General features: G+C 43.6%; 1 protein-coding gene across 1 annotated transcript in view; it reads left to right on the top strand.

Annotated features, from left to right (window-relative positions):
- The window catches only part of T265_07190 (hypothetical protein), a gene marked incomplete at both ends in the record, with an annotated part of 52,445 nt that extends 30,637 nt beyond the window's left edge, over positions 1–21,808 (top strand). Inside the window, 3 exons of the mRNA XM_009172646.1 lie at positions 12,247–13,251; positions 14,969–15,182; positions 21,538–21,808. Coding sequence (XP_009170910.1) covers positions 12,247–13,251; positions 14,969–15,182; positions 21,538–21,750 — 1,432 coding nt within the window. The remainder of the gene's footprint in view (positions 1–12,246; positions 13,252–14,968; positions 15,183–21,537) is intronic.
- Between the last annotated feature and the right edge of the window lie 1,720 nt (positions 21,809–23,528).

The following is a 23,528-nucleotide window of genomic DNA, read 5'->3' on the forward strand; positions in this document are numbered from 1 at the left end:
GGGGGGGGGGGAGATAAGAGACAGTCACTGGGGTTTGCCTAACTAGATGGCTAGGTAGTCAATGATGACCAACGTCGTGCGGACTTATTTGTGCGGCTCTTTGTGATCATCTACACAACGCGCCAAGAAAATAATCCGGGGACATGTATGAAAAACGAAAGAGACCGAGTAAATAACTACTTGAAGAAAGTACTCTGCCAAGCTAACCACGCTCAAGGTCCAGTCCACAGTTTTGTCACCAGCAATCTCTCTATTCCAGATGCGCTAACTCCAGCGGTTTTTCAAGGCATTCTAACCCGTACTGACAAATCCCGTGTTTCAACTGTTCGTTGAACAATAAAAAGAGGACACTTTCAAAACGACGCGACATGTAAAACACTTAGCATTTTCGTAACACAGGGTCAACCAAATTCCATCTTCAGTGATGTACAAAATGGGGGTTGTTTTGCGTGCTTCCGAGTAATCAGACCGTTGTGTTATAAAAGTGGTCTTTGAGCGCTATCTGTTCTTCATATTTTGTGACCGCGTACACAGAAATTTTTTTGGAATGGAAGATCAATGTACTATTATATTCAATCTATTGTTGATAGCGCAAAGTTCGTTTTGTTTGTTGCTGTCCGAGATCCCCACGGAAACTTGATGTGTAAGAAGGCTCTTGGCCCTTAGACCAGTGAGTAGCTCTCAACATCGCTGCTATATAGGGCATTGATCAGGATGTTTTGTGTTCATTTTGCACACCGTTATGTTGGTACACCCCAAAGACTTGTTGAGCAATATGAGGAGATCATTATCTCCTTTTGATTTAAGACGTTTCCAGTAAAACGAACAAAATATCCAAAGAATGTTCGTGTACAGGCGTCTATTTTATGAAGCACGAACTTTCCTACATGTCACTTGAGTACATACGCTGCTTTGTCCTTACAAACCAGGGGCTTGACTTTTGCTTCATTTGGAGATCGTTGGCATAGAAAATCTCTGGCCGAGACAACTAACGTACAACCTGAGCTCGATGCCACCGCTGCTGCTCCCTAGACGTGCATCAAAACTTTCAAAATTCGCGGGGGACGCAAAGCACCATTTCATACAGAAATAGACCATCTACTGATATCTTAAAAAAAGTAGAAACCGCTTCAACCTAGCACCATCTTTCTCAAACATGTCCCAATTTCAGTTGTTCTTGTCCGTGGTCGTCGCTTGTTTAGGTGTTGCGTTCCGCGGTGATCCTAATTTATGTGGTTTGTGTTATTTTTCCAATACTCAAATCAGTTTTCTGAAAGAAACCGGTTTCTTGCTTTTGCTGAGAAACTTCCTTTTTTTCTCCAAGAGAGTTTTGGACCATTTGATTCTTGCACCATTTTTTGGTGCTTGCTAGCTTCTGTTTTTGGGAAATGCTCAAGTATACCGTACGCCTAGAGGCCCGCGGTGAACAAAAATATGCTCATTCTTAAATACATTGGATAATTCGTCGGTTTCGTAAGGATTTGATCAAATACCCTTGAGGCTCATCTAAGCAAGCAGTGAAAGACAGAAACCCTCGTTTTTCCGGAGTTTCGAAGGAGCCACATCGATATCCAACTGTCAAGTGAATTGGTTATAAGCTACTAGTGAGACTTCAGTAACTGAAAGTGTGAATCAATTTCAATATACACATTTTAAGGTGGCTGACATTTTGATTATTCCCATACTTTCAGAGCCAAGCTGTGAGGTAAGTTATCGCAACTAAATGACGAAAGGGTATTCGCTTTGTATTGAAATATTTTAAGTGACACTGACCAAATATCGCTGTCGTTGTGCCGCAAGAATTTGCTACCATCCATCGCTACACACCTGCATGCGGATCTGGTCTCTTCATCGAAGAACCGAAGTAGACAGACTTTTCATGTTGTCAGACAAAGCTGCAACAGACAGTGCTGCGAAGCAAGCGTGTGACAAGCTTATTGCTACCGGTATTATTGCCGATAATAGACATGATGTATTGGTATGCGCGGACGCCGAGTTTCACGCGTACAGCCACTCTAGTATCATTTAATTATAGCTCCTTTTTGGCGCTCTGGGTACACTGAACAGTGAATATATTCTTGATGGAGTTTGTCGACGCAAAAAACATGTGCATCTACCCCTATACACAGCGAGACAGACATATCTGGGGATACAAACCGAGCAAGCAAAAAGTAACCGCCATACCTCCTGTCCATATTTGCCAAGTGCTGCTTTCTGAACCATAGCTCGTATGGTAGCGATATGTGTGGATTATCCCGCGTATAAATCAGTACCGAATATTTGGGCGGACAATACTCAGTTCTCTGGATGTTTTGGTGGACAATATCATGAATCAGTCATACGATCTCATAAATAATTTTTATACAGGCCTTTAAGTTTAGCAGTTTGCGGCTCAGGTATTCTTATAGACAGTGAAAAGTCTGTGTGTATTGTTACAGATTGGGAAAAAGCATTCCACTGCTTTTGTCAAGGGCTTTTGCTTGCTAGAACAGGCTAAAACTAATAATACAAAGCGAATTTCCAAGTTGCAGTACCTGGTGGACTCGGGAATTCGTCCACCCAAAAAAAGCGTTGTTAACAAGCGGAAATTGAAATACTCAGTAGGATAACCTAATAAATTAAAGTCTTGATATCAAAAACACCGTCGTTCCGGAGAGTTCATTTTCGGTTTATCCCTGGTGATCAGCACTATGACCCTGCTAGCTTACACCAGCCACACCTGAAATATCTGGTTTGAACAGATGAACATGCTTGAGCAATGTGAATAGCATGCTCAAAGGGTTGAACAATGAGCCAGTGACGGTTATGGTTTTGTCGATTGCTTGAATTGACTTTTAGGATTTCCGATCCAAGTGGCTCAAGGAGGGCAACTTTCACCTGTTCACATGTAACGAACCGGTTGCATTACTAGTTGAGTGGTGCGGAGGATGCCTGGGGTACATAAACCGCGGTAGTCAACGTTATGTACTGATACTGAGCTAAAATAGGGGAAAAAGTTGGAGACATCGCTCCTCCATTTTGGTCTGGGCCAGAATTGCGGTAGGTGGACTGTTCAAACGAGCTTCGTATGGACCTGATTTCTGTGATTCCCGCAACTGTCTACGATGATCAGGTAACCGTTCGGTTTGCGTCGATCAGCTGACCCACCTATAAAAAACCCAATCAGGTAGAGCCATGAGCGCCTGAAATGTCCAGGTAAACTGTCCAGATAAATTGTAGACAGTGAAGGTTTTTAGCTTGAATTCACAACACTAGTTGGGATGGTCCTCCGCCCGCCATGGGCTTACTGGATTTGGGTTCCGCTGTCTTCGAACTAAATGTATCAGTTGGATTTTTGAGGATATCGTCTATGTTACAAAACCGAGTGATAACAGAGATCACAAACATTTTCGGAGTCTGCTGGTGGGACAACGCTGTGATGGCTCACTACATAACTGAGTGGGCCCATAGCGCCTTAAGGATGCCGACAAACAAACGGGGCTTAAGTCCCTATGGCTAACCCTGCAATCGAGTTTTGTCGACAGCATCAAAAGCACTATTCACAAACCAGGATACATGGTTTTTGATACTTCTGGTAGTGAACCGGCAAAAGTCGCAACCTGTGTACTTGATCAATGCTACTTCTGTCCGCTGTTCGCGGATGAATCACCCTTACACTAGGTTAAACCAGTAGATTAAAACATATGAATATCAACAACAACACTGCTAAGACCAATAATAAGATAGTTGCAACAGCTGGTACGTTCGTCCTTCTTATCGATGTAGATGGTGTACGTCTCAAGGAGGCGAGGTTCTGTGCCGGTACGCATTTCCTTCTGTGGATAGCACTGAACAGAACTCAGCCAAGTCTCATGCCTGGTGCCAGTAGAAATGATCAGTCATTCTGGAGACCCATGCAAACCTAAATAGTCCGTTTTGAAGGTGCAATTTTTACAACTGGAAGGTTTATGGCGTAGCTGAGAGTCCCTTTGACATATTCAACCAAACACATGATATCTGTAGGTAAGCTGCTTATTAGTTTGTCACTTTCTTGTGCTATTAAAAGTCAAAAAAGCCTCCAAGATTTTCATCAGCAGACACAGTTAGTCTATCATACTATCATTTATTTTTGAAGAGCATGGTCAAAAACATAAAAAGTGAATGCAAGCGATGAATGCGAAAGAGTAACAGGAGAATATGGGAGAAAAGAGAGAAAAGTCTCATTCGAAATCATGCCAAGAACAGTTCCACTCTGATGAGATGAATCCCAAAGTACTTTGAAACGATTAAGAGCCGGATCGCATTCATGGTTAGAGTGAAGTTGTTGACTAGCACTCAGTACTTCAAAAAGGGGCAGCTATAGAATGTGTGTCCCATCTATTCGAACGAGCAGACAGCGGGTGGTTCTGTCACTGAAGGAGCAGACTGTGAGAACCGAATCTGAGTTGAATTGACAACTGTTAAACACCGGTGACCGTATTCGCAGCTTGGAACTGAGTTGAATGAACCATTTTAGCCGTTCATAGGAGGAAACACCGAGTTTTGTGCGGACTAAATTGTAGTCAGAGCCTACGTGGGTGTTCCAGTGTTGTAGCAAATGGTTTCGAGAATATATCTGCCCATGAGAATCGACTACAATGTGATTTATTTGTCTACAGTTGTTTAAGAGGTGAAAAGCATCAATAGACGATGTGACAGAAACTGCGCCGACTTTGTGGTAGAATGGTTTGACAGTTATCCGTACGGAATTGCGGCAAGCATCATCCACTACCACTGCATCGGACTCTAACGGAATACCGACTCTCTGGACTGTTCTCATCAGACTCCGGTCAACCGAATCAGGTGTTCAGTCCTCGTGATGGTACAGCCACATATGTTACTAGTTTTATAGCTTTAGTTTTTCCCGGCTTAAGCAATTTGGGGTGTAATTGATGATAATGAACGTGCATGTTTAGTCCGTTAATCTACGGACATTCAGAGTAGATTTTGAAATTTACAAGGGTCTGTCAACTGGAGGTGATGAAAATGTAACAATTATCATACTTATTTGTCCAGATGCTGTGGTCCGAAAAGAAATTTCTCCTGGTCGGTCTCTAGCAAGGGGAAATATATTTTGGATAGCCGATTGAAGTCACCACAATCCGGTAACTTTAAACACCATTTAAAGGGTAAAAGTGTTCAATTTTTTCGTCTAACTGCCGACAGAGTAGTTTGACAGAATGCAGACCCGCTGTAAGTGATCAAGGGCCAATAAATGTGTAGTGGGGACTTAAATGAAAGAGCTAACAAAAACTTTTCACAATTTGTGGGATCTCTGAATGTATTCGACGCAGATCAAGATGAACTTTCATTGCTTTGTATGTTTTCAAACCACCCATGGTCTCATTGGGAATAAACAGATGGGAGGCAAACAAATCTTTGCGGATAATTGTCAAGAGCTTACTGTATATTATGCTAGAATATCAAAAGCCAAGAGCCAAATAAATTACAGTATAAGAACACGAAGCATCGAATACCGACCGACCACCCTTCCGCTTTACAAGCCAGCTGGTTGTTGCCATAAACAAGGGTCAACTGTCCTTGTTATCCTCATCTACAACATTTATTTCAAAACCTAAGACCTGGCTGTACCATCATATTTGCTCACCGAGTAGACTCGGGCTATAAACTGGCTACAATTAATCTCGAATATTGAGCCAAAGACGTATAATACAAACAAGAAAAAACAGAGTCTTCGAAAAGGACGTAAAAGCGCAACTTTCGCCGTCCTGTCCGTGCACTTGACCGAATGAGTGTAAGCGAACGCTGCCCCATGTCGCACATATGCGCTTGATATGCATATTGATTCACTACACCCTTGAAAAATGGATCAACAGTCTGTAAGTGCCATGAGTAAGCTCCTCGTATAAATTCCACAAAGTGTGAGACGTTGATATCACCCGGATACCTATAGGATTCCACAGGTTTCGAAGTGGTGAAGAAGAGACGGGAAATTGCAAAATATTGACCCTTGGACGGGACACTGTCACTTCTCCTGAATTGTTCGTTTTGCTCCATAGACAGTATTTTCAAACTCCTCATTACTCCTAAATAGATACAAGGAAAGCCTTCGATTTGATCTGCGAAGTTGCTAGCAATCCGTCCAAAGACTTACGTACACGTGCACTGGATATAGCTGAGCCCATTCTCATAAAGTTACAGGCCCCTACGTCTTATAAGCATACAAAGCCAGCAAGAGCGCTTCGGCTTAACTGGTCTTTAAGCCAGGATATGATGAACGTGTGATCGAGTTGTGTACCAGCTGTGTCAAGACAGGAGCAAACGGAGACCAAGTGCTTCTCGTGTTTTTATTCTGTAATGTCTGTGTCATTGGACTTTTATGCCTGAACAATATATACTTTGTATGCCTAAAGTATGGACCCAGTGATAATGAAACGGGATGTAATGAGTGCATAGCAACCTAAAGACACGGTACAACGACTTCAGTAGGAACTCACTCACGAAGCTAAGAATGGTGCGCAATAGACCATGGTTGGTTGGCTGACAGTATTCAATAGTAACAGTGGTGAACGCATGCTTCAGAAACAGTGCCAAAGAAAAGCGAACACCCATGTGACTAGGCTGCAGCCAATCTCAGCACAGTATAGCATTCCAAAATTTAGTTTCGGTAATCCAACATTATGCCTCGGTAGGGCATCGGCCGACTGACCTGTCACATAGACAACATCCATTCGAACAGGTCACGGAGCCTCAAGATTTGAGCTCGTTATTCCAACGAGCCACTCTGTGAGTTAAGCGGGATTAGTAGAAAACTTTGCCTGCACTCTGCAGACGGAAGTACGGATTGTAAAGTTGAGCGAATTTCTGTGAAAATTACTTATTGGAGCTGAGACAAACATCTTCCAGCGTATGATTATGTAGGTGGACTACCGGGAAGAAGAGACACAACGAGCTAGCTCGTGCAGACGAAAAATAGACCAAATCAGTTAGCTAGCATTTATTTCTTTCCCCACTTTTTGGAGTCAGACGATGGTCACATTCACTGTGATGCAGCAAAGTGATCCATCTATTCGACCTGGTGTGTCTGGCTAGCCAGTTCACTCATATGCCCAGAACCGAGCAGCCAAAAATTTCACTCCAATTGCTCTACAAACTAGAAGCCATAAACTGACTGGCAGGACTGCATAGAAGTGAAAGGGGGACTCTAGTCTTTTGAAAGCCACCTTGTCTTCCAGAAAGTCATGGGAATGACTCGAAGCAACGCTTACACAAATTACCCCGCTGATATACAGGAGGAATGGTTTGAAAAGCATTTAACAAAAGTGAGGAACAGTGTCGCTCTTTGGTGTAGAAGAGCAGATTTTATCGTCTTGGCGAAAATCCTAGGATCCTGGTTATGCTATTCCAGACGGAAACAAACTGCGAATGGGGTAAAGGCGGACGAAGTGGGTAGCTGGATTAAAAATGACAACCGCAGCGTTGCAGCCTGAGACTGGCTGTAGAATAAAATAAGTGAGTACTGCCAAGACATCCATGTTGCCCTCTACTTAGCTTGAAGATATTGAACCCGTTTTCTGAGTCCAAGAATTCCACTGGGAACAAGAAGTTCAAACGAAGGTACGTTTGAATAAACCACTTTTAAACTGTTCTGCATTCAAACAATAAAAGCATACCAACTTGCGCCTTTATGGCAAGCAGCATAGGGATGAACCTGTACATCACTGGTGCAATATCGACCGACTACTTGCTAAGATTTATTCCTGATATGGACCCAGATTCAAGCGAACTTCATAACCGGTGAATGCGAGAGTCTTCCTTCGATTTCCATGAGGAGGCTATCTGTAGTCTGGTTGTTGTGTTCCAGCAAATCGATCAAAACCGAGTCGCTTCACTCCACGGAAATTCCAGTTTAATAGTACAAAACCATGGATTCCGCAGTACTTGAATGATAATGTGCCACGCCGTTCGCGCTTACGGGAAGTGTTCTCGATCTGCTACGTTGATGCATCTAGGGCCTTATGCACCAACTCTTCATCCGACCAAATTTGGGCGCGATTTTGTATTTAGCCATCTGCAGTTGAGTTGTGCGGAGCATGCTTAAGATGCACAAGAATTACCGAGGGATAGTCTGTCGCTATTCGATGGGACAAGCGAGCAAGCAAGCAGACAGTTACAATTCTTGGAGCAGGCAGCGACTGTCTCAGGGGAACAAATCACTACGAAAACTGCATGAATGTGAGTGAACAGATGTCCCACAAAAGTCTTCAAATATAAGGCCATCTAATATTACGTATGAAGCTTTTAAACTTGGAAAAGGAGTTGAGAGTGTGGGAAATATATTTTTTCCTCAGAAACATCCCCACTCGTTTATGCACCTCTTGAACGCAGTGTGGCCACCAATATTGTAGGGAGGTATCAGCAAAAACCTATGCACCTTCGCCTCTAGATAGACTGAGGATGAACAAGAGTAGCAGGCAGGAATCCCGCGTACGAGCAAGGACCCTCCAAGCGCGAATGGCTTGAAGATTTACCACATTAAATGATCGGCTAAAAAACACTATTTGAAAATAACTAGAGGTCAATTTTACGCCTTCACTGCCCATAGCATTCACCCATATATGGCTATAATTAGAGATAATGTGCCAAAGATAAGAAGGTTCCCCCATAATGGTGCCACCGGACAATCTAGCCCATTATCCTGTAGGCTGAAATCGACCTTTCGCATCCAAGTGATCCTACGGTTTTCTCCTCTCTTCCGAGGAATCCTCAAAACGTGCTTTTGCCTGACCTCCCTCTTCCAAAGAGAATTGTTATTCTCAGGAAGCGAGTGCAGTTGCTTGAGTGACATGGAGTCGTCATCACAGTATCATTACAATATCGTATTAACAAACTCTTTTTGTGTTCTTTTTCTGGCGACGAGCGTCATCGACGACGTTGCAAATGTGTCATTTCGAATCCAGCTGACTTATTCATCTAGCTCCGCCCCAGTAGAAAGGTTCTTCGACTATTTTCTGAAGGGATCAGAGACAGTTTCTCTTATTTTCATACTATACGCTAGTCTTTGCCTTTTAACATCAAACAGTTGTGATATCTTTCACCAATTTCGGTAGTTGTTCCTTGAATCCTTTTTCCAACACTACCAGAATGAGGATTATACACACTACATCGTATCATTCCATACTTTTATCCGACACGGGGTTAAAGGTAACCCTCATCGCCTCGTGCAGATCCTTAGTCAGTTTGATCTACTGGCTCACAGTTTGTAAACTTCCCGGAGCTGACCAGTTAAAGTGCAACGATTACACCGACAACCGGGACAGCCAGTCTGTTGACGAATGTGAGACTGTTGCGTTTGATAGGGAATCGAACCACTAAATTGCGATTGGCAAATAGTTGATTCAAATACACCAACGGTCCCCACATGAGAATGACCTTTTCGAAGCTTATCGAGAAAGAGGAAAATGGATTCACAATCCAGCGTACTGAAGCTTTTCTAAAGCTGCTAGAATCCTTTTCGCATCACTTGTAAACACTACAACCCATGTTCACCATGTGAATTGAGGTTGAATGCTTTCTTAAATAAGTGAAGGTTTACATAAGCTCGGGAGATGTATCATTTTTAATCGGTATACTGACAGTACCAGTACGGATAACTTGGATGCACATGTCTCGATGACCTATCCAGTTCGTTAAATCCAGCCATCCTGACATGCACGGTCATTGCAATACACGTCACAGTGGCGATGAAACCAGAATTTTCGACCTACCAGCATGAACTTCTGGGTGAAAACATGAATGCGGATAAATCGGTAGGATTGAACTCCTAATCCGGGCGTCTTTATGTATTTTGTTCAATTCGAAATTCGATTTGTACACATTTTTGAAGCCAGCTGCCATCGGTTCACCCGCATTTGTACGGGATGATTCAGTTAGACTTGAAAGTAGTTGCTCTACTCGGCTCGAAACAAAAGGAAATCGTATATGCGCAACTATTAGACACTGAAATCACGGTCCATAGCACAATCTGAGCAACGGAAGTTTTCGAGCAGCATTTCCGATCACATGGTTATTCAGGTGTCTAGCTGAGAAAACCAGCTCATCATGTACTCCAGTCTATCATGAGTCAGAGTGCAACGTTTTGCGGGCATTTGAACATTTACATCCTCAGTGGGATTGTAAGCACTATAGATGAGAACTGAGAACCGACTGAAAAATGCAGTTATACAGTTCGGGTTATAGAGTTGGGATCATTGAAGTTTTGTGTGCTCTCCGCATTTTCGGTCCCAGATTTCACGCATTTTATTTTTTCGCGGTTTATGGAGAATTAGTATGAAAAATTGCCTTGGGTTTGGTCAGTGCGGTGAAACTGACTCTCAGACGGTTCCCTATTTAGGAGCAAGACTTATTTGGGTGTCGGCCCTAAAGCAAAGACACGATTCGCCCCTATCGATCAGCAACTATATTGTCAAAATTTCGCAAAACTAGTGAGTTGTTAATAAGTTAGACGAACCGCCGGTAGAAGCTGAACTCTAGAGAGGTAGGCATCCCATTTGAAACATATTTTTCCACTGTTTCTTGATACTCTGCTTGTCTAAAACTTGGTGGCTCGTATTATAGTAAATTGCAACTCAATGTAACGCTTTACTTGTGAGGTTGCTGGAAATCCTTCGATAGCTCACTACCTGCTTCGACCTCTTTGGGACTCACTAGTTTCCACCAAACCCATGAACCCGAATTGGAGGTAGTTCGTCACACTGGCGTTGACGAGAGACTCGAATGAATCTTTCGTTTATATTATTCACTTAGTTAACCAGTCACAGCTGTTCTTCCTCACTCATGACAAAGTCCATAGCTTGTCTGGGTGGGCGAACAACAGCCCCACTGGAATAGTTGCGAACATGCTGTCGATAAATGTCACAGGTCTGGAGTTCAAATCCGGACGTGGTCAGGGATATGACCTGATGATGAACTTTTATAAAAAGGAAACCAGAATTTAGTACTTCCTAATTCTGGTGTCCGCCAGCCATGTTAATCGCTTCAGGACTGCAGAAAGACTGATCAGACGACAGTGACGTCGACAATTATATATNCGCACCACTAGTGTGGTTGCTTAAGGCCCGTGGCAAGCAATGAAGCAGGTGAACCCAGAGAGATTTATTTTTCAAGGTGGACTTTTATATGAACGGCTTACTCAGTGAACAAGCCATTATTTGACCTGAGTCTAATTTGAGCCAATCAGTTATGATCAATCAGTTCAGCAGATTCCAATTCTATGGATCATTCAGATCGCATGTCTAGCTCGTACAGGGTAACATGGGTTCAGTTTAAGTGCAATCAATCGTAAGAAGTTCTACCACAAAATGTGGGATCGAAATAAGATATGCCATTCCGAATTTACATTCTTATACGGTTACTTCAAAAATAAACTGATAAAATCGAGTTAGGAATTGGGGGACAAATTGTCCGGTCAAAACAAAACTCGGTCATCGTCTGGGGCTCATTAGCTAGGCATACATTGGTTACTAGCGTGAACCTTAGCTGATAAGCCACACTGATAACCTGCAGTTCACGCATCTAAAGATCACTATTTCCAACTGGTTAGTTTTGCTTCCGACTCATCAGCCAATTAGGTTCAATAAATTGACTACTTCTGGGCAACCATTTGTCTCCAGAAATGATTTAGAAACTTACAACGCAACACAAGTCAAAATCTATTAATCTCATTAACTATCCACACAAATATGGCCAGTTGCTGTGGTTGATGGCACGAGACACCGACCAAAAGATCATGAACTGATCCATTTATACCCATTCGAAATGCTACGGTGAAGCTGAGACAAATGAGATATTCGGGGGAGAGTCTTCTGTTCTCTACTCCTAGTTCGAACCCAACAGCGCACTTTGTTAGGTTAGTGGAATGAACCAAGTTCAACCTGTGCACCTCTTAAGATCTCTGCTGCCATTAACATCAATTGATTTGTCAACATTGATACAACCCTTAACTGTATTTGCACCAGGAAGCAGCGACACTATGTGTATACTGGAAGTTGATATAACTGCATGTCGCACAAACCAAAGAAATACAGGCAGATCGCCAAACTATTGGGTACGGACAGTTCAATCGAATCAACTGTGTCATCATCATCATTAATAGGCGATAAAACCGAGCAATTATGATCGATTCTGTGCGCAGCTAAATACGTGCTCGTATAACCGGGTGCACTTTAATCAAACGCTCACTAGAGCACATAACTGCCGCAGATAAAGTATGTCAACTTTGCGGTATACGGTAGCAGGAACCATTGTTCCTGTCACTGTGTTGGTTCTTTGTTGGTTATCCCATGTTCAGGCTTTGATTCCATCTGAATGTGTGAAAAATGTGACCGTACACGGACAAATGTGCTGTCCCAAAAATCCTCACAATGGCATGATTTGTGGTGGTTCGGGTCGGGGTTTCTGCCAACATATTGCAGCTGGAAAAGAGAGCATACCTAAAGTGTTGTGGGTGGATGATCGTGTTGAGTGGCCCACTCGATTTATTCAATATGCTTGCCAATGTACCGGTCACTTCTTCGGTGTGGCGTGCGAGCAATGTTGGTTCGGCTGGACCGGTCCAAACTGCGATCAACCAGAGAAGCGAATTCGACGAGATATCCGAACTTACTCGCCAGACGAACTGAATATCTTCAAAGATGTTTTGACTCGAAGTTGGTCGTGGCCTTCAAATTACATGATTCTTGACGAATCTACGAACATGAGATCGGACCCTCTCAACCATCCAAAATTTTTGTCTGCAAGTGTTCAATATTACATCACTTTCGTGAATAGTTACGCTTCCAGGACTACTTTGTACAACACCAGACACAAGTGCGAAGAATATGGTATTTTGGACTTTAACCATGACGGACCAACATTCCCCACGTGGCATCGCTATTTAATGCTTATTTGGGAACGTATGCTAGCTGAAATTGCATGGAAGGCGCACGGAATCAAGAATTTCGCACTCCCCTACTGGGATTGGGTGGGACTGTTGAAATGTGATATTTGTGATAATAAGTACGTCGGAGCACCTGGCAAAAAAGACAAAGATGGTATTCGGTTAGATCCCAGGTCGATATTTTACAACGCGACCAATTACTGCTGGTATCCGAAGTCAGATGCACTCTGTGTTGGCTGTCAGGCCGGTGGTCGGGTTGGTAAGCTAGTGAGAAGATTCGTGAGCGAAGTGTTTCCAACTCAGGCTGATATTGGCTTTATGCTTGGTCTGAAAAAGTGAGTTACTTTTGTTGTTTGTTGATATCTTGAACTTAATTTTGATTCAGTTGGTGAAATTAGCCCTTGACCTTCCTAACTCCATCTTTTTTATATACGAACTCTAGAAAGAATCGTTATCGCGGTGCATCGGCACCTTGAAAACATGCTAATAATTTTCGATCGTTTACGTGGGATTTTTTAGCGGAATCGGAGGACGAAATTGCTGGTGGAGCGCTTGTTGTACAGCCCGGGCCCTCGTTTGGACGGTGTTTGTTCGGCCTTGTTCCCCCCCCCCCAGATACTTCTGGTTATGCACAGGAAATCTGTAACAGCTGAGCAACCTGACTTTCCGTTCAGATTCGACTAGTGCTAACTGATTTCGGTGAACCATTTCAAACATGGTCAAAGTTACAGCTATCTGCTGTACTTTCGGTTTATTTATCTTTTCCTAGAACCGATATATGTTTTTTGCGTACAGCTGTGCATTTCGCTCGATCAAAGGCAACTTAATTCCTGAAGGTCACACTGAAATCACCCAGTATAAATAACTGGTTATGCTAGTTAAGCTGAACAATGAGTGGCTCGTCCCAACTTCGGAGTATTATAGGCCCATTGCATTAAGGTGTGATGTGCGTTCATTGTCATCATTGGACTTGGATTTAGTCTTTTGTGAAAGCGCACGTGATGTGGAAGCTAAGTTGTCTTCGTAGTATGAAATGGGACTCAACTATCTTTTTGCTTATTCGAAACTGAGTGGATAATCTTGGTACTGACCCTTTGCTATCAAACTCTTTTTTGGCAACCTCTGACGAAAGCTGTTCATATCCGAAACACGTTAGAACTTCATGAGTTCTTTATTGCCACGGAGTTTTCACAGAAGCATGGGATTAAGGCACGTCAAATGGAATAAAATGCGCGGAATCTGATAATTCTAAATTAATTAAACCTGCATTAAGCAGGTAGCCAAGTTTTTTTTGGATCATTAGGCGGTGACCATAGACTAATATGTAAAGTTCACTATGAAACTAACGAGAGAAGCGAAATTTAAGATGCGTTTACTTGTGCATTTGTTGCGGCCATCGCAGTCTCATGGGAGTCTATAAGCCTTTCACAACTGGTATATTATCAAATACAGGTCTGATTCACACTTAGTGCGTAGGATAACAAGGACTGTCTAAAACCCTTGGGTTTGACATTTCACTGCTACAACCAGTTCTGTTGGAAACAACTTCTATTCAATGTGAAATGAAGGTTCCCTAAGAACCACCAACTCACAGTCTGCTATTCGCGGATATATTGTTCCTCGGTACAAGTCGAACAGTTAACAGTAATTTTGAAGCACATATTGTGGTTCAGCCTTCACATAACGAGTATTCACGTTACGTTCGTGTTTTACTATTGTTTTCTACGACAAGTTCGATCTATCTACACAAGATATGCTGATTGTCCGTCGCATAATTTACGCCATCTGCCCCGCGCAGCACACCAGTACTTCGTTCAGTTGAACTGCGATGGCGGTGGTTCCCAGGTCACGCTTCGAGCGGTAGTATTTTTGCCATAGTCGTTATTTCTGGGTTGTGAGACGGTTAGTCTGAGAATAGGGTACAGCTACCCAGGCTAGTTTATTTCATTGCATAGTCCACAAGCCGTAGCGGCTGAAGAGTGCAAAGTATCATCCTTGAACTCGCTGGATTGAACAGAGAGGTCATGCTTGTCAAACCATTACCCTTTTCAGCTACTTCATCAGTGGAGAACGTGATACTCCGCGTTGCGAGTCATTTCACATGGCACTCGAGGGTTTCTGCGGTCGCCCGGGAGCCGACTCGAAGGGTCTTTGGATTAACAACAAAGTACACAATATGATTGAAGGATCTATGCAAAGAACGGCTACTGCAACCAATGATCCTATTTACATTCTTCACCAGGCTTTCATTGACAAACTTTTTTCGGTGAGTTTATCGGCGACCTTGCCGGCCACATTTTGCATTAGTGGTGCTGAAATTATCGTTTTTTGCACCCGACCGAATTGTGCCAGAATGGTAGAGTCTGAACGACTCCCGCGAGAAACTCTCTTGATAGTTGAGCAAACATACCTTCGGTTTTTGAACGTATCGACTTGTTATCTCTGTAGCAGAGCTTCTAAATATAGACTTTACAGGGACAGATGGAATGTGATAAGAAAAAATAGTGGCTTCCTGGTGTCCACTTCGCCCTACGTGCGGCTCAAATGTTTCAGAACAAAAAATCTGAATTACATGGAATCTAAACTAGAATTTAATTGCTGAAATGATGACTAGGATTTTCACAAGACGCAACTTTTTGTAGCTTCCATTTGTGTTGCCACCTTATCGCCCTTTACATTGAATCCACTTAGGTCTTCCTAAGGGAGGAATATTTTAACTCAGACTTGTAAAGATCCTGATGTGCATGATGACTGGATACCGTCCATTTTAAGTGAGGTAACATGGGTCAGAGTGGTTGCAGAACTTATCGTTCTCTTCGCGTTGTGCGTCTTCTGATCGGGTGCAGACCCACCGTCCCATAAGAGTGCGGCGGGTGCTCTGTGATGTTGTGCACACGAAAGGAGTGGGACAAGTCCACAATTATTCCTTCCTTCCTATGCACAATGCATTATAAGTCTATTGTTGATAACTAACAGGAAGATACCTTGAACACTGGTCAGAACGAACCCGGAAGCTACTTCACACTGGAAATACGGCAGATAAATTGTACATACACACACTCTCTTCCAACAATTCCGAGGAGGGTATGAATGACTACGTTCGTTGGATCCAGAAGCCTAAAGCAGAATTTCAAAATGAAAATCTTATACAACAGAATCACCATCACTAGAAACAGCAACACCAGTGTCGACGCTGGTGCCTCACTGCCGTAAAACGGCAGAGTTTGATTAGATTTAAAGCTTTAGAGTGAAAAGAAGAGAATGAGTGAGGAAGAAGACCTGGTGTCAGTCTATCGTAAGCATTCTGAGGCACCTACATCTTCAAGAGTTCAATGGAGCAATGTCAGCACGAAAGCCACTGATATCAATCAGCGGCCGTTCTCGTAATAGTTCTAGTCAGACACGTGGGAGACCACGGGGATCCCATGCTGGAAGGCGAACCGCATCAACAACACTTAAACCCTTCGTAATCTCCCACACCTTTCTCCCAATTCGTGCGCTGTCCATCGCGCGGTCTCCTCCATTTCAAATAAGGTACAGAAAACAACACTTGTCTTCTTTGAAGATGTTCCTGTATGTATACCTCATCTTACAGCCACTGCAGTTGATGGTGTTGGATTTTTTCGGCGTCTGAGATATTTGCGAGACACCCATTTTTGAATTACCTCGCAACCAATTCACTGCCGCCATCCAACACTAGCAACACTTCTGAAACACCGGTGGTCAAAGACCTGAAGGCATCTTGCATCATTTGTCCACAGAGGCCATGTCTCACCACAATACTGTAGTCTGAATGTCGCCAAACGAACCGCGCAGAGGCGGGTATTCAATAAAGCAGAGACGCTTCCGCTCGATTGCTCAAAGCAATACCCACCTAGATATAGCCAGCTGCAGCGGCCCCGCTTCACCAGATATGCGCAGTTAGAACTAAAGGCAACCAGTTTAACCACAACACTCGCGTCTCGAATTCTTGTTTCTGAAAGAGGGCATAAGCCAGTGCAGAGGGAATTCAGCGTACATACAAGAGCCGCCTGCTGTCCTGCTTGATTTAGTGTGGGTAGCTGAGGAGACCAGGTGTTTGAAAACTGAGTTCTAGATGTGGAGGTTACACTCCACTCTCAATGCTGCTGAAAACTGGATAGCTGATAGCTGGTTTCCCCCTTTTCTGAACTCGTGGGACAAGCGTAGTCCCCGAGTTTCCGTCATCCTTATATCCTACCTGAACCCAAATTGCACGAAAGTAGAAAACCACACCTATCTGCATACCAATTCGGGTTTCACGAGAGACTCGCCTGAATCTCTCGTTTATGATATTACTCTTCGGCTGAATATCGAACATCGTACCACCTGAAACATGAAGCTGTCTGATGCAGTACATCCAGTTGATGAATCAGCTAAGCTTCAGGTGAGTTTCCAAGTCAGTGTGCAAATAAGTGTATTTGTTGAGTTCAAGGTGTTTGGGGTTGTTACTGGAGAAGGACTCACAGAAGCCGCATCTGGATGTGGTGAATGACCAGCAAAGTGGTCATTTTAGTGCTTGAAACTATGGAGAGTGCATTCACATTGGGGTAGTGCAGAGTACAGGAAAGAATAGGTGCAATTGTGAAAAGGGAGGAAGAGAAATGCGAGGAGGAGATTCGGTATCTGATTATAGGGGCTCGTGAGCGTTTATCATCGAAAGGCGGGACAAGCCAGAAATCGGATTGGGTCTGCAGAATTGTAAGGCATTTTGAGAGCTCCGTAAATGTTTAGTCAACAAACAATCTGATTTCATAGAGCCGGTATCCAAGATTCCGGAGGCTAATGCCAAAAAAAACCGTGCACTCATTTACATAGCTACAACCACGACGCGCAAGTCTTCCGCGAGTGATTATCGTCACGAGTAGACTGTATGTCGCCCTTGTGAAAGAAGCCGATCACCCCGTCCGTATGTGCATAGGGAAACATTCCATTCCACGAAAAGGGTGTGCTTCACGTTGAGGAATGCTGAATAACCAAGATTCCGTTTTTAGGCTGTATCAGACCATGTTCACAACCGACCGGCACCAATGACCCTAAATATAAAGATCGACGGACAAGCAGTTCGCAGTGAGGTATGCACTGGTGCATTTGTCACCATACCAAGAGCAGCAGCCGTTGAAAACTGATCAGCTGTGTCAACCGAATGTACGCATACAAACAAGTGAGCCAGTTCGCCTTAGGAAAATGTGATGCGGTTTAGTACACTCCTTGCCAGCCTATGTGGTGAGAAGAAAGTGACCTAACCGTCTTGGTCATGATCGACTGTACTCTCCGGAACTCCTACCTGTAGAAAAAATTGGTAACACGGTGCAAAGCTCTCCAAGTAGACGGTCGGTCGATAACAAACTTGGAAAGCTGGGAAGATTTCAAGCAACCATCACTTTGAATCCCAATGCACCTTGCATCAGGGAGAATTTCTCTTGCCCTTATTGCTTTTCGCCCACTGTGAAATCCAGTCCCTTCCCTCACGAATTTTTTTCGCGTGATAAGAAACAACATTCTTTACTCGACGGTCTATCCGACAAATTAATCACACTGGAGTAATTGACGGGTGACATCCTTTCTTTCTGAGGCCTTACAACAATTTGGGGTCCTGGGGAGCTGTTTTTCGAATCTGCCTTTTGTCCATCCATGTATTGCTGAGTTTGAGTAAGTTTCACCTATGTCACTTCGATGTTGTATTTGGAAATCTCTGGGAGAATTTGTGGTCTGAAAACCGTGGCGGGATAGACTCGCGAGGTAGCGGATATCTGTCAAGTGACGAGTGGTTATGTAGGCCAGTCGTTTGAGTAAAACTTGATTGGTAAGAACGTCATTTGGGTGGAAACGACAGACATGTCCAGCGGCTTTAAAGTCAGGGATGTGGAAAATATATCGTGCCCAAAGCACCTCTAACTGAATACACGGTGGTTCTCGCGGTTTGTCTTCAATCCCGCCAATTTTTTGAACACAAGGTCCATCATTTCGAAAACCGATCGAGAAAGCATCGTACCAGAAATGCTTTGAAAACCGTCGGTAGATTTGTTTTTGAGTAATGTTTAACGTTTGGCACAAGAGCTTCGTCATACCGTGGCTAGGTTACGGGGTTGGTTTAGGCTTGAAGCAGGCGGAAAACCAGTCATTCAGACCTCTTCCCAGCATCATGCCTGTCATATGTTACCGATGCCACAAGTTATCCAACCTGCTGCCTGGTCCGTGTTACTGAAAAAAACCTAGGTTCAATTCATTCTCAAGCATTTTTGAAGTCCCTCTTCAATGTTTAGATATCGGATACTATTTGTAAGATGGTCCGAAGCTGCGCGCGGTGAGTGTCTAGCCTGGCGCGAAAAAAATCAAAAAATATACACTCTTTAGTGGAGTTCAGATGTGTATCAAATCTTAAAAATCCCAGCGAATTTTATCTGCCGGGCAGAGAACTCCAGCACTATCTCTCAGTGAAAGATGTTGATAAAACTGTCGCACTGTGACTTTGCATGGCGCATTAGACAATTTAGAAATAAGTAGGAAAAGGCAGTACGGGAAGTATATTCATCGTTGGGCATCGTTCGGGCAATACAGTCATACTAAAGGTGTACAAATAGGTCTCCCCTGGTAGCGCTTCATCGACCTATATCAGGTTCTTTAAAACTTCTGCGGTTGTGCAGTAGTGGGATGCCAGTGTAAACGCTGATTTTGCTATTTATAAAAATGAAAACATTCACGCGGGACTGCATTACGCCCCTTTATATGCTCATGTCGTTTTTCGTGTCCCACAAGGAGTATATGAATTTTTTTTAGCTTTTTCGTCTGTGCGTCAGCACTCGCCAGGTCATTCTCCTCAGATTTTTCGTTCCTTGCACAGATTATATCATCTGTGTCTAGGCTAACAACCACAGCCATCGCCTGATCACGTGTAGTTTTTTTTTTAAATATCAGTATGTGGGCCACTGAGGGTAAAGCTGCATTTCTTATTGGTCAATTTCAATCCGCATTTACAGATGCCAGAACATATCAGAATGAATGGTACGTCTACCTATAACTGCTTAGCTCACTCACATCGACTATCTAACGGGAGCACACGCGTTTGGAAAGCAAAAGATACGCTACCCCACCCCCAACGACTAGAAAGCATGATCCCAAGTGACCCCAGTGTAAACTTGTTCACCTTTCAAAATTTCAGAGGTCAGGAAATGTATGAATGCATGTTCCAGTAAAGAGAAAGTCTACGGCACTAGCACGGCACGGTAGTGTTGAATCATGACATGTCGTTAGATCACCTGACTTACCAACCGGATCTCTATTAAGGCAAGTGTTTGAGTATGGAAATCGTAAATCCAGAAAGAATTTTCAAGTTCATGTTCCGAGGAATTTGGATGTGCTTGTATGTACGCTTTTGACGACAAAAAGATCAATCACCTTCGACTCAGTTAAATTGTTTCATCAGGGAAAAAGTGGAAAAGTACATCTCGTCTTAGAGACTGTCTGTATGGAACCGTCCGATTTGGATATCTTTTGCACCTACAATCTTATGAGACAGTTCGCTATTGGATCTCATGAGTGGTCATACACAAGTTGTGCCGTAAAAATTAGATTAGGTTATAGCACCCCAATCACGCCAACTGATCTGAATGCCATTGCTCGGATACATAACTGGCGTCGAAATGCTTCAACGTCCAATTACCAAAATTCGTATCCCCCTCTACGGTGGAGGTCGACAGTCACCAACCTCAAGTTAACTCTGACGTGAACCGACTTAAGTGGACCCAGTTCAGAAAAATGGTCCCACTTGAGGGGGATTGTTGTAGTTTGTGTTTGCTGAGTTCACAGTGTCTAGGCGAAATCGAACCGGTACGGAATCCGTCGAATTAGGAATTTGTGGTAAACTATTTTGACACGTGGCTCCATCGATTTATCGAAAGAAATATGCATGTGAACACAGATTGAAGTTCTTCTCATTGAAAATCCGTCCAGGTTGCTTTAAAATTGTACCTGTTGTAGGACCACAGATGAGCGTGTGCCCCATTCGATTGGGTCGCAGTGATCTAGTTATCCGAACGCAAATCAGTTGTCCATTGTGATCTAAAATGCAGCTGTACAGTAGGTTACAATATCTAGGCCGGTTGAGCGAACATAGTTTGTGAATATATCTAAAAATCATGAGGTTCTCTTGCTTCGGCAGTGAAGTTACCACAACCAACGTAGCCTAACGTCCCCTGTTTACATCGAGGGAATGTCCCTCCGAATAGAGGAATGCCCTCCCGTGGTCCCGTGCAAAATGCCCGCAAAGTGAAAGGTGTCCCGTCAATGGAGATGCTTCAGAGGAATAAATAACGTCCTAATATTCATATTAGACGTATTACAAAAGGTGCAGGTTAGCATGTCGGCCTGCTTGTCTTGGGTTTTCGGCTTGGCTACCCAGCCGTGCTTACTGGTGAAGAGACCGACAGCTTGGCATAGACTATCTGACTGACCTGATGCCGTTTTGACCTTTATCAGAACCCTGATCAGCGTCGTACATAAAACAGAGGCAGCTTTCCAACCATAATGCTCATGATCTGAAATTCACTGATACTCGTTATGAACTAACGTCTCACGCAATCTCTCATTCTGTGTAATTGTAGATGTGGTACCGCCGACACAAACCACCTTTCGATGCCTACCCTAACCACGATGTTCGACCAGGCCACAAACGGGATGCATTTTTGGCAGCCATCCTCCCCTTGGCACGTAACAGTGACATGTTCACAGACGTGAGCAATCTCGGATACGACTACGACAAACCCAGTGTTGTTGGTCTGTTTGCGCACAACGGTGGAAAACCTGTGTACCTCTAATACTGAAGGAGTCTTAATGAGTAATGCACAATTGTGGGAAAAAACATTAGGAGAGCTCTTACTTTGTTCTATATTTGATCGGATCGGAATGGGTAAACAAAGCACCTGTGGAATATATCCAGTGAGACAAATCTGAGCACACAAAGGGGCGCGTTCCATTAATCGTTTGCTTGAATCCAAAATCGGATCGACAGAGACGTCGAAAGGTGTTTTCCGATTACCAATCTATTACTACAGTTTGTAGATCGTCGACAAAAAGAGCCGAGTCACTAGCATTGGTGGCCAAAACACGGTCAAAACTTGACCTTGACTCTCTTCCGGCAGTATGAATAATGGTTCTTCCACATTTTCGCTGACCAGATGAAGTGAAATACATCCGGACTATGGGGCAACTTGCTAACAGTGTTCTATTCAAGCTCGTTACGGAGTGCCTGTTTAAAATCAGCATGTCTTTGGGACATCAGAAGTAAACTAAAAAGTAGTAATCTCCCGAAGAAACCTACCGAATCCGCTCAGTAAATTCACGCATATTAACCAGTAAACTTAGTCGGATCGACAGATGCAGCCCCTCTGGATGGGAACTCCGGGACTCAGACTATCAATGGTTAAAGACACTAACAGAAATGGCCCATCTGCGCAGTCCGCGGCGCTCACGTATCAAAGCCATCACCCTCAATGCGTAGCTACCCAGTCCACGAACTGAACATGCTATCGCCTTCAGGATTTGGCTCTATCCCACACTCCCACTATCCGGTGATCAAAACTGTAGCAGCCGGAACCAGTGTGCCTTTGCCACACGGGTTGTAGCTAAATTCACAAGTCCTGAACACCCGTTGCCGAGCAATCTGTGTGAATTTGCTTGTCTCACTGGTCTTTACATAATCGTTTTTAATTCCTTCAATATTTTGACTAGACATTGCGGCGACATAATACGAATGAATTTGCCTTCATCGCCTGCTTTCACGCTACTTCCCGTTAGTGTCGTGTTCTCACCAACTAGTCTGAACTATTTCAAGAACTCAGATTCCCTTATTTTTCAGCTTCACCGTTCTGGAGATCCCCTGTATTTTACGACTGCAACCAAAGGTCGCACACGATCCTGTTAAAATAATAATACTAATATTTGTTCAGCTGTAACACCCCTTCGGTATCTAGCTGTCATGCTAACCGAAAGAAGCATGAGGGTAGAGTGCCAGGTTGTCCAAGGCTCGACAGGAGCCGTTGAGGTGCCGAAGTTGGGCTGGAACCACAGACCTTCAGGCCAGCAAGGTAGCACCTTAATCACTGAGCTCCATGATTATGCTAGATTGCTAGGCCTAACCTACAACTATATCAGTGGTTGCATGATAGTTCATTAGACACATTGCTCGACGGTTACCGCAGCTATCTAATACTTGGCTCGAACTGCCTAGTTGTTCCATTTAGGTGACGGGCGAATTGCTTCCGCTAGCTGGCTTTGCCGGATGAATAAAGTAAACATGTGTCCGGAAGGTTAAAAGCTCAGTCACATGAGTCCTTTCGTTCTCACTAGGACTCTTCAGGATAGTTCCACGCTGCTGATATGGCTGACCCCACCACCTAAGGAATTAGGATAAAGGAAATCTCGAGTAAATGTTTTTTAGGAACTACCCTAAATCTCTGCTCTAGACAACCTGTAAAATTAGGCATTAAGCTCCGTCAGTTTTACTCCACCATGTAGCTTGGTCCAGCCATTCGAACAACACACAATAGCCATTACCTCCGATAAGGATAGTTGCCATTCAAACATCCGGTCAAAT

Source organism: Opisthorchis viverrini, assembly GCF_000715545.1.
Source record: "Opisthorchis viverrini unplaced genomic scaffold opera_v5_162, whole genome shotgun sequence".
Classification (NCBI taxonomy): Eukaryota; Metazoa; Platyhelminthes; class Trematoda; order Opisthorchiida; family Opisthorchiidae; genus Opisthorchis; species Opisthorchis viverrini.